Source organism: Micromesistius poutassou (assembly GCF_964030765.1).
Source record: "Micromesistius poutassou genome assembly, chromosome: 16".
In the NCBI taxonomy this organism is placed as follows: Eukaryota; Metazoa; Chordata; class Actinopteri; order Gadiformes; family Gadidae; genus Micromesistius; species Micromesistius poutassou.
This window is the reverse complement of record NC_140286.1, coordinates 9,091,320-9,103,819: the sequence shown is the minus strand read 5'-3', so window position 1 is coordinate 9,103,819 and position 12,500 is coordinate 9,091,320. Positions and strand designations below refer to the sequence as shown.

At 52.0% G+C, this 12,500-nt stretch overlaps 1 protein-coding gene across 1 annotated transcript in view; it reads right to left on the bottom strand.

Moving 5' to 3' along the window:
- LOC311361054 (receptor-type tyrosine-protein phosphatase F-like) overlaps window positions 1-12,500 on the bottom strand; it is a 121,637-nt gene that overhangs the window by 10,354 nt on the left and 98,783 nt on the right. Inside the window, 6 exon segments of the mRNA XM_084481228.1 lie at window positions 2,034-2,319; window positions 2,573-2,727; window positions 3,015-3,134; window positions 6,269-6,444; window positions 6,872-6,995; window positions 10,706-10,886. Of these exon segments, the coding sequence (XP_084337354.1) occupies window positions 2,034-2,319; window positions 2,573-2,727; window positions 3,015-3,134; window positions 6,269-6,444; window positions 6,872-6,995; window positions 10,706-10,886 (1,042 nt within the window).

The window sequence follows — 12,500 nt, the reverse complement described above, 5'->3', positions numbered from 1 at the left end:
GGATGATAATGATGATGATGGGACACAGCAGAACAGAACAGGAGGAAGGAGGGGAGAGTGGAGTGGGGGGGGGGGGGGAAAGGAAGAGAAGAGGAAAAGTGAATTAGTGACAAACAAACACGTAAACAAATGCCATTTCTTGTCCTGAGACTTCGTTTGATCCAAATGTTAAAGATGCCCATTGTGACACGAGGCGTGCTCATTTGTGTGTATGCATGTCTCTGTGTGTGTGTGTGTGTGTGTGTGTGTGTGTGTGTGTGCGCTGAGGGGAGTCCTGTATGCTATGGAAGCCGTGCCGGCTCCTGTCAGGTCTGAGCCGAGTGCAGCTGTGCTCCGAGCGTTTGGCCGTCACATGCTGATGCTGAAGGTGGGGAGCCATGACAGTCTGGCTCTGGCACCGGACCACGCACAGATGGGATGCGTGTGTGAGGGAGAAGACTGCGTGTGTGTGTGTGTGGTGTGTGTGCGTGTTGTCACCAGATTGGGAGGGCACGCCACATACATCCTCCCTCATACTCTGGATTTCTTTCCCTTCTTTTCTCGCTCTATTTCACTCCCTCCTTTCTACCTCTCTCTCTCTCTCTTGTCTCTGTCCCTCTTGTTCTGTCGGGGGAGGGGGGATGCCATTATCACTTCAAACAGACTGGATCACGCTCATAAGAGGGCTAATGGCAGTGAGATGCCGGGAGGAGAATGTAATAACGTGCCGATCGATAGCTATCGACAGAAGGCGCACACACGTGCCACACGCGGGTCACCTTGAACAACCGCCGTGTGTACGTGTCCCCGCACTTGTGTTTATGGGGGAATTGTACACGCATATGCACACACACCCATCTACTGTGTGTGTGTGTGTGTGTGTGTGTGTGTGTGTGTGTGTGTGTGTGTGTGTGTGTGTGTGTGTGTGTACGCGTGTGCCTGCGTGTGTGTATACACGTGTGCGTGCGTGCGTGTGTCTGTGTGTGCGCGCGTGTGTGTCTGTGTGTGTGCGCGTGTGTGTGTTGCACTAGGTTATCAGTCCTTTTGCAGTCGACTGGAGATCCATCCGACCCAGTCGGACCGGCACCCGATCCTCATCGACCCCTCTGACTCCCAAACCCCCCCTCAACTCCTTTTGCTTTCCAAACTAATTCATATCAAATATCGCCGCCAGTGGTGCCATGTATGGATTGGTATGAACACTGTATGTATGTATGTCTGCATGCATTTAGAGCCCGTTGAATGCCGCCAGCGAGAGATACAACAAATATCAAGCCGGCTCATTGTAAGACTAGCCAACTCGTAATCAGGACAGGATAACGGATAAATATAGAGTGTATTCTTACCAGACCCAGACCCAGACTACAACAACCACCCACACTACAGAAATAGCAGCAGCAGCAGCGGCGGTGCCGCTTACCCCAGCCACAGTGTGTTTATGTCAGGCCCACAGTAGACAGACGATCTGACATCCAGGTGAGCCAGTCAATACCTGGCAGCAGCCTGTTGGCTTGGCTACAACAGAGTCTGTGTTCAAAGACTCCTACACCTGTATAGATCTATTTGTTTGTACACGGTACTGTCTCTGTAACCTTTGCAATATAACAACAGCAAAGCGCAAACTAGCAAGTGGAGTGTCTACCGTTGCGATCGCTGAAACTAACTACGTTTTGATGTAGGTATCACCTGCCACGAACCTACAGGTGCCCATCACTCAATCTCCCAATCTCTGCTGCCTATTCCATCTGCAGCGACAACATCAGAAGCATAAATTAACCAAGTGGGCACTAGGTCTCTGACCTCATATAATTTACAGTACCTCAACAATAGTCTAACATAATAATAATAATAGTCCTGACAGAAGCAAAATAATGTTTGGAGTCCTATCAGAAGCGGGTTAAAAGCGGGTTTAACAGAGCTTTCGCTCTGTTAAAATAAACAATACGATTGCTGATTCTGGAGGGGGTTGCAATGCAAAGCAACCCCCACCCCCCCATGGCGGACACACAGACGGTGGCGGTGGGTGGAAGAGGGGGCAGCACCGCGGGGCTCACCTTGAACTCCAGCTCCATGGCGGTGACCGTCTCCCCGGCCGGCGGCTGGCTCAGCTTCTGGATGTGGGCGTAGAGGTTGCGGGCGGGCACCTCCGTGTTGCCGCAGGTGGCCGCCTCCAGCAGCGCCTCGTGGATGAAGATGTACTGGTCCTCCGTCTGCACCATGTAGTTGCGCTGGGCGCGCATGCACGTCACGTGGCCGTAGATGTCCACCGACTTCTCGTGCTTCATGCGCTCCAGCATGGCCTCGATCACGATCAGGCAGCCCGTCCGACCCACGCCGGCACTGGGGAGGGGGGAAGAGGTAGGGAGAGGGGCGGGGTGGGGAGGGCGTGTGAATATCATGGACGGTCTGATAAGAAGCGGTTACCCAGGTTCACGTTGCGTCACAGCTTCACACTCTTTTAATGAGTAACCTCGTCACAGTTTTCAGGGCTAACAAGGGCATAAAGGATCAACTCGAGTCACTATCACGATCATCAGTCCGTTACTGTGTGAGCGTGGGGGGGGGGGGCGTGCTTGTGCGTGAGTGTGCCCACCTGCAGTGTACCACCATGGGTCCGGCGTCCGAGGGGTTGCAGGCCTTGACTCTCCGGAGGAAGGCCAGGATGGGGGTGGGGTACTCAGGCACGCCGTGGTCGGGCCACGCCATGAACTGGAACTGCCGAACCTCTCTCTTTTCACTGGAGCCGTTCTGTGGTGGGGCAGAAGGTCAGCAACAATTTGTTGATAAGTTGCAGTGTGGTGTTGATTCTAATGCTAATTGCACATATTAACAGAGACAACAAACATAGAGAACGTAGATCGAGAACGTCCTGTAAAAATGTATTTGACATAAAAGTCTAACTTAAATGAGGTATGGTTTTCTAATGACAAAAAAAAATCAGAAAATGGGTGGCTTGGGTGAGAAAGGTGCACATATCCACACACTGAGTACATTCTTCCCCTGCATGGTTCAGCCCTGCTGCGGCCCGGCGGTACCTTATAGAGGGCGAAGGTGCGCACGCTGTACGTGGCCAGCTCCACCGTGTCCAGCATGGTGACCTGGATCATCCCGTAGGTCTCCGTGCCCCGCGCCGGCCAGTACTGGTCGCACTTCACCTGCAGAAAGGAACACGTCGGGTCAACACTGGTGCAGAGCCAGAAAGTACATTCGCTGCGAGCTGGGAGTTCGAAGAAAAAAAAAAAAAAAACCTCCAACTGCAGGTTTGGAACTTGAGTGCAAGTAATTGGGGTAAAGTAAGGCAGGAATATGTCACGTAATTGGCCTCAACTTCTCCCAAAAGCGCGCTGGGTAGCAATACACAGAGAGAACCTGGAACTGTTTACGGGGTTTCCAACACAACTCCTAAAAACCCTGCTTATTTACCCCCCAGCCGCTGATTATGTCTAATTAGCTAATTGTTGGGTGCATCAAAATCCCTTTGTCGCCTCCCGCTTTTTCAAGCATTTGTGATAATGGGCCATCATGGGGCTGTTTAAAAACCTGGCACTGTGTGTTTGTCTGTGTGTGTGTGTGTGTGTATGTGTATGTGTGTGTGTGTGTGTTGTGCAGTCGTCGTGGCAGCATGGCCCGCCACCTGGCCCCATACGTCACGCCAGCCAGAGCCAGGGGCCCGCACAGCAAGGCGAGCTTGGGACCTTTAGTCGTAATAAAAACACTCATCCATCCACACTAGCGCAGTCACGTCCCGGTCTGACCCTCTCTCTCCCCCACCTCCGGCAGCACACACAGCGCTGTGGCCCCGCCGCACTGCCCCACCCCGGCGCAGGGGCCCACGCAGAGAGAGGATTGAGGCGGGTTTAAATGGCAGCGCGGAGCGGCGGACGAGAGACCCTCCGCTATTGATTTGGCATTCAGGGGCCGCCGGGGAGCGGGGACGGTGCGGGGAGGAGCTAATCAGCCTATTGATACCGCACAACTCCGCTGACATTTGGAGCCACCCCCGGCTGCCTCACCTGGGGCCGCCGCCCATCGACGCCACAGAAAACAGGAAATAATCACATCGCCCCACACACACACACACACAAACACAGTGTTGAGAACTATTCTGCCAGCCGGTTGACGGTGACAATTCTTCAGCAGAGGCCAAACACTCGGTTGATTGATGTGTGTGCGTGCGTGCTTACGTGCGTGTGTGTGTATACAGCTCCGAGTTCAAACACTCGGATTAGAAATCACTACTGTAATGAATTTCGCGCTGCCGTTTGATGCCGGATGGCAGTCAATTTCTCTTTGAAACGAAAGCTTGCACAAACACACGCACACAGACGTGCGCACAAACACACACACAGAATACAGCAGACAGATTTTACTTTTCATTCTTCAATCTGTTGGCGCTTTGAAGATCACACCTTACATGTTGACACATGGCCTTTTGCCAGTGACATTGATACCTTAATCAACAGACACAAACACACACACATTCGCTACGCACATACTCACATTACAAAATCTCACACCATCTTATCTCTTTACGCATACAGGTATGCAAATGGCCACACTGTGCGTGCACACACACACACACACACACACACACACACACACACACACACACACACACACACACACACACACACACACACACACACACACACACACACACACACACACACACACACACACACACCACGACAACCCTGGCAGGGTCATACACAAGCCAAGCGACATGGGCGGTGGCTGAGTCACCCGCTCATTTACAAGCCCTCTATCTCGTGTGTGACCTTTACGCACACCACGGCGCCAGTGGAGGAAGTGAAAATGTGCCGGGCGTTATGCTGCTTGGTATTTGCCTTGTTATCTGACATACGACAGCCAGTGCCCGCCTCGGTGGATGTGTGTGTGTGTGTGTGTGTGTGTGTGTGTGGCTTTGACTCATATATGCATCCAGTGTGACATGGGTCAGGCTAATAACGCATGGAGGAACCGGGGAGCGACCTTAAAGCATTTTTATGCTTTATTATAGAGTGAGATAGAGAGGAAAGTATGGGAGATAGAGGGGAGGACACGCAGTAAAGGACACCGGGCAGGCTTCGAACCCGGGTCGCTGGGTTCAGGACTGAGCCTACCTACGCACTCTACCCGGTGAGCCACCGGGGTGCCCCTCCGCCATATAGTAAACCAAGAACCGCGGCGGACGTGAGCGACAGGTCTGAGAACATATATCCAGTGGAGGGTAGTTCACGCCTTTTTGGTTCCGTCTCCCTTGGAGACGCGCTGGCCTCGCGAGGAACTGAACTTCAGGTTATGGCGCATTTCGGGCTCCAAATTGGATATCTCGCATTCAGCTCGGGCTGTTCATTTTCCGGACTACGTTCAATTAATTCCTTAACCTGTGGTATTTTCAGTTCCTGGGTCTGGGGATCCACTTTCATTAGAGCTACACATGCCCACGCTAATGAACCGGCACATATTGGCAGGGCTTCACGGCTACAAATTATTCCCAGGGAAAATCATGAGCACCGGATTTTGGAGAAAATTGAATGAAAGGGAGCCTGCTGCGCATCACAATCTCCACATGTACTCTTTTCTTTGCCCCTTGCCTTTTGGGAGGGTGTATTCAAACAAGGAACAGCGAAGCCGCGGTCGATACAATAATTATAACAATAATAAAGAAAGCACCCTGTCTCCAAAACAACAATTAGTGTTTATACAAATACATAATGTAAAAAAGATCTAATAGCGCAGATTCTTGCTGTATCTCGAGAGCTTTTTTTTTCCGAAATAAATAAATTACAGCTGACCTGAAATAGCTTACACAACAGTCAATGAACTAGCGAGACAAGATGCAGACCTATTTCTCCTTGCTTGCACTAAACTACCACATTATCTGTTGTCTGTGCTTGTTTTGGGTGTGCATGCATGTATGTGCGGGTGTCTATTTACAAGGATCAATGTTTTACAGGAAACGGTGACCAGAAACCAGTTTGCCGAGAAAAGAGACCACCACCCTGTTAGGAATGCCCTTTGAAGTTAGCTCTTAGTGGTACACGTTAGCACTTAACTCTACATATTAGTTCTTAGCACTATAGATTTGCGCTTGGGACTATTAGTTAGCTCTTAGCACTATACCTTAGCGCTTCTTCGCTTTATAATGAGATATTAGCGCTAACCATTAGCTCTGCAAGTTAGCTGACATTAGCGCTTCGCTTCATTGCTTATAAATGCACGCTCTACATTAGCCATCAGGTCTGTAAACTAGCTTTCGGGGGGCGGTGGCGGCTCCTCTCCTCACCCGTGACTTCTCCTCCAGCCTGGTCATCATGACGATGGTGTTGGACCTCTGCTCCCAGACCGCCCTCCAGAAGTCGCTCAGCGTCTCAGGCAGCGGGCCCTGCGTGGCGATGTAGGCATTCTGCTTCCTGTAGCCGTCGATGTAGTTGGAGTTGATGTAGTCGCTGCCCGGAACGGCTGTGACCGTGAGAAACAGCGCCGTGTTACAATTGGGCCGCACGGCTTGTTAAAAGAGAATGTGATTTAAAGAGGCTATGACTGCCAAGCTCAGTGAATGTCCTGGAGTTTTAGTGGAGTGGGGGGGGGGGGGGGGGGGGGGTTAACACAATGTTGACGCAGGCTCAAATTAACATGGAACACCAGGCCTCATGCACCAGCCACTGGAGAAGGTTTCTCATTAAACTGTCACTGTAACTTTGCAAATAAACATTATGAATCTCAACATTAACCCAAATAGATGTATAGGCTATGTTGAAGTGTTGAGCTTAGGTTCTACTCACAGCGCCCTAAACAGATGTAGGATGACATCAGGTAGCAGTTGATTAATGACAACGGAGATGGGGTTGGGGTGTGGTCAAGGGGGTGTTTTCAGCAGAGCACTCACCATCCACGGAGGTCAGAACCACGCGGGAGTGATCGTAGGCGATGACGTTTGCGTAGCGATTCTTTGGCTTGTTTACCTCCATGTTGGAGTTCTCCCAGGTAAACTGCTGGCCTGGATCGATGGACTGAGAGAGCGAGAGGAGGAGAGAGAGAGAGAGGGAGAGAGAGAGGTAACGGTGAGAGAGGACCAACGGTGCATACAGAAAGAGGGATGGAGCGACGGGGAAAGGGGCTGAGACGGTGAGAATAGCATTCGGGATGAGGCAAAAGGTAGAATAGGGCCAGACACATTGATGAAAATGTGGGGTTTTAATCGAGAAAGGTTTAGTCCAAGCCTGCAGGCAATCAGAGACATACCCCCACCACCCACCCCACCACACCCCCTCTCCTCTCCGCCCCCCATGGGCAGCCATATTCAATTACCCAGTTCTGGGCAGCCGTACGTATGACTAGTTACTGTAACCCTTATTCCTCCCCTTCCTCCACCTCTCCTTCATAATCTTCTATTTCTGTCCCCCCCCCCCCCCCCCGACCCTCCAGGAGGGCTGGTTCACCCGAGCCCTGCTCGGCGCGTCTGCCTGGGAGAAGGCCCGTGACAGTGGGCTGTGGTCCGTATTGATCCTGCTAGGGGAGAGATATGTGACAGGGGCCTTTCTGGGCTCGATAATGTCACCGAGGCCCTTGTTATTCTGCATCGACCCGCCCCTGCCGCCCGCGCCCCCACCACCCCACCTCTGCGTTGTAACCGTGTCCGTCAAACCCCCCCCCCGACTCACACACCCCACCCCTAACCTTTTGCCTTCACCAAGACGGGGAGAGAGATAGAGAGACAGAGACAGACACAGAGAAACAGAGACAGAGACAGACAGACAGACAGACAGACAGCGAGAGACAGAGAGAGCGAGAGATGAAGAGACAGAGAGAGATGGGGAAAGACACAAGAGAGAGAGAGATAGAGTGGGAGAGAGAGATGAGAGAGAGAGAGAGAGAGAGAGAGAGAGAGAGAGAGAGAGAGAGAGAAAGAAAGAAAGAAAGAAAGAAAGAAAGAAAGAAAGAAAGAGAGAGAGAGAGAGAGAGAGAGCTACACTTATATGTGAGCTTTGTCCATCAACTCGGCTGCAGTGTTTTACTTCCACTAAAACATTCAGCCAGAGGATTGGGCCTTGCGTGTGCTAAATTTGCCATATTAAGCACACAGCACACATCTCATATTCAATTCCATTATTCCTTAGCCTAACAATATATCAGCCTTTTTTGCAATACCTGTACTGCATTAATCCGGATTATCATGAGGCCACTTTTGCCAATTTAGGGCCAATTTAGATAGCGCCACCTTTCAATTACCGTCATAATCAGGGTATTAAAGAAACCTAACTCATTTCCTGTGTTGTCATATTCAGAGGTAATAAAGAGCAAACGCTTGTTGACCCATCGGTGGCTCTTTTGGTTTCTGGGCTGTGTGTTTACAAAGACCCTCGTCTGAAACCAGCAACCCCCCCCGAAAGAAATAAAAAATGATGATACTGCGCAGTGAGTAGCAGTATCATTTGGGCCATGGAGGGGCGGGGAAGGGGGAGGGCGGGAGGGGGGGGGGGCACATCGTCGCTGATGAGCCACACTGCCAATTTTTCATCGCCGGCACCGCGCCAATTTTGATGGGGGGAAAAGATTCCATTTTGCAGTCAAAACATGTCACCACGGTTTGAGAGGGCGTTACGCAGACGGCGGGGCCGCCGCAGACTGACGACTACAGGCAAACGAGGGAGGTAGAGGGCTGGGCGGGAAGAGAGACACAAACATAGCAAAAAAATAAATAAAGAAAAAAGTCGGGCCTTCGCTATTTCAGCTGACATGCTGGAAATGGCACTTTCGATTGGACATAATGATGTTCGCTATACTCAGGCTTTAGGAGTGCTGTCTCCGTGGCTCCGCAGCGTAATGAAAACAAACAAACCAAAAAGCAAAAAGCAAAGAAGAGAGAGCAGAGGGGGGACGCGCCCGCGCTGACGCGCAGCCGCTCGCTCTCCTGCAGAGTCAGGAACATCGGGGGAGAGGAGGCGCCCCGAGGGAGGGGGTGATACACCTGTTCGAATGCACGTGTGCGTGTGCGTGTGTTCGGGGGACGACACGGCGCGCTGTGGTGGGCGGGTGTGATCGCTCCAAACTGTCTTGACTTGAAGTAAAGTAAACGGCGCGATGGTGATGGTGAGGAGGAGGGTGGATGAGGGAGGGACGGGGGGTGTGTGGGCGAGAGCAGCTGGGGGGAAAGTGACGGTGACAGAAGCGGCGCCCTGAGCCGCTGCCATCTGTTGGGGGGGGGGTTGGGAGGGGTGATGGGGTGATGGGGGTTAGGAGGGGTGGTGGGAGGGTGAGCCGATCCAGAGGAGTCGCAAGGGCGGGAGGTGACGGTGACGCGGCGGTGGAGGATGCGGTGGGTCTGGTTTGGTTTTGCCTCTGGACGCTGAGGAGAGGGTAAGTGGACATGGCAAGGCACACACAGGGCGGGGGGGGGGGGGGGGGGGTTGGGGGTTGGGTGAGCGGCTGTGTTAACTGTGGCTCTACACAGTCTAGGAGGGGCTGCGGGGCCAGCGGACAAGGGGATCAACGTAATGAGTCGGGGTTGAGGGGGGGGGGGGAATAAATAAAAAAGGATGCTTAGGCGAGGGGAAGGGGGGGGGGGGTTAAGGAAAAGAAATTGGGATTGTGACAGTCTCATTTTAGCGCATTGGGAGTGAGGAACGAGGACGATTAGGGAGGACAGATGGAACAAGGAGAGAGGGGTGAGGAGGGGAGGAGGGGGAGGGCCTTGTGTTTTTCTGTATTCAAAGATGCCCCTCTCCTTCCCTATTTCCTCGGATAGTCTCACAGCCAACCAACCTCTTGTTCGGGCTTACGGCAATCCTTTTTTATGCAAAAATGTGCCACTTTAAATGCAAATGCACCCTCCTCTCCTTCCGCCGTGGTCTCTTTTTTTTTTTTTTGTTGGTACGCGCCCGGTAGAGAGAACACTGACGAGAGATAATCCCTTCGCCAAGTAGCATCGCAAAAGACCGCCCGCAAAATAACAATCGACTTGGGAAACGCGGACACACAGGCAGATTACTGCGGCGACTAGCCACCCGGTAGTTTTCCTAAAAAGAATAATAATATAAAGAGGAATCCACCAAAACGCTTAACGTGGGGCCCGCCTCTGCATCCGGTACTGATGGGATTTAAAGTGGTTAAGAAGGAGTGGAGGGTATCATCCTTTAGACTACGTGCATATAGGATCACGCTGCGATGAGAGATATTCCCTGTAATTGGGGAGAAAAAAAAACACGTTTCTCCCAGTGCACGGGGTGCGAACCCTTGCTGACTCCGTCCTCTCGAGTGTATAGGGGGAGCGATGTATAGGTGCTACGGCTACACGCACGTCATTCAAATGTGAAGGTAATTGGCGGATTTGCGGAAAGCCCATGATGATGTGGGGGCCTAAGCGGCCCACGCTGCGGTGTTTTCCAGACTACCTTCCTAGCGGTCCGGTCGTAATTGGCTCGGCGCTATAATACCCCGCGCCACCACGCGCACCACACATATTGGACGTTGATAAGGAAATGAAGGAGGGAGAGAGAGGTGAGGTCGACCAAGGCCAAGCATTCTGACACACCATCAATTTAATTGTGCAAATATAAAACTACAGGAAAAAAAGATAAAAACTTCTCAGTCCCCGAGATCCGCTCTATCACTTGATGGTACGGGTCCCCTCGACAGAGGCCTGTGGGCGGTCACCCCCTCCTCGGTGGAGGTGGGGGGGGGGGGTGGACCGGTGTGGATGGACACCGGCGGCCGTCCTTACCTCGTACTCCTGCGAGAAGCGCAGGCCGTCGTTGGCCTTGAGCCGCTCGATGTGGTCGGCCAAGTCGCTGACGGAGATGGGCGGGTGCTCCCTCATCCCTGGTGGTGCCGACGGAGGGGGGGGAGAGAGAGAGACAGAGAGAGAGACAGAGAGAGAGAGAGAGAGAAGAGAGGAGAGAGAGCTGAGAGAGAGAGAGAGAGAGAGAGAGAGAGAGAGAGAGAGGGAGCGAGATAGGGAGTGAGAGAGAGGATGAGAGAGAGAGAGAGAGAGAGAAGACAAAAATAAAGTTGATGTTACAGTTGTTCCTTTTGCTTTTTTTCAATCAACAGTCAACATGCTCACACCGACACAGTCACATTTAAGACATATACACAATATTTCATCAAGGGGTGAGGGGGGGGTGAGAGAAAGCTGCTGCATGGGTGACGGCTGCCATGGAGAGTGAGCCGTGGTCGACAATGGAGAGAGAGAGAGAACAAAAGAGTGAGAGATAATAAAAAAAATACAAATCAAACATCAAATGAAAAAGATCAAGAGTTTCCAAAAATTCGGAGACAGGAAACTCTTGAAACACGTCGATGACACTTGGTGATGACATCATCATGCTCAGTGTGTGCGTGTGCGTGTGTGTGTGTGTGAGAGTGGAGGAGGTGGAGAACGGCATGTTCGGTTCGCCACGGTGATGATCATGGTGTGACCGAGTGAGCATGCTCCTGGAAGGAAGGAAGGAAGGAAGAAAGGAAGGAAGAAAGGAGGGAGGATGAGAAGCAGATATCTCCTTGACTCCACAAGGCCTGCTGGCCGGCAGTGGTGGGGATCAGGGAGAAATAGAAAACAGAATTTCCCTAGAGCTCAGGGACCTAGGTAGAGATCAGGAGGACCTACCCGTCTCTATGAATCCGTCACCCTGTCACTTGGCCGGGGAGTTAAAAAAAAGAAAGATTCAAAAGAAAGAAAATAACGGACTACGGTCACCGGCCAAAATCCATTCCCTTTTAAAGTGTCTTCGCCTACAACAAACTATCTTGTGTCCCCAGCCTAAGGCACCAGGGGTTGGATTAAACTCAAACCAACCCCCACCCAAATCCTAACCCTGCAGCCCCACATCCCCCCCGTTTTCTCATCGCCGGGTTATTGACGATTTATCGCTAATCTACCGACACGAATTCCCCCCTGTGCCTGTGAACTCGGCACGGCTCTGCACTTAACTGGCTTTCTGGCAACCTCGCCTCCTTCCGGAAAATGCAACTGTACAGATATGCGTTGAGATGCTTCAAAAATCGCAAGCCCTGAGCATACACACACACACTACACTGGCCGGTGTTTGAAAGTTGCGCATACATCACAGATATGCACTTTCTACACACACAATTAGTCTGCCTTTTCTTCGCCTCCCCGCCCCCCCCCCCCCTCGTGATATTTGGCCAAGCATATCTGTGAAGTAATAGGTCGAGTTCCCGGACGAGTTGCCCTGCCTACAAGCTCATTATTGCTGCTACGCTAAGCGCTAATGGCTGGTACCACGGCCGCTGCACAAGAGGAGACCGCACCAATTAGACTAATGTAACCGACACACAATGGATCTATTGCCAGTCGCTCTATAGGTGTGCACGCTGTCTGTCAGCGGTGTGTATGGCCGAGTCGGGGGCGGGCAGGGGCCCGTGTCCTGCGCTCAGCCAGGTATTTTATAGCCGGGTTGTTAGGGAAATGAAGAGCGAGCACGTATAGCGCGCTGCTAATCCGAGCCAGCGCTAATGGCTAGCCAAGAAGGAAGCCCATGGGCTGTAAAGTCCAG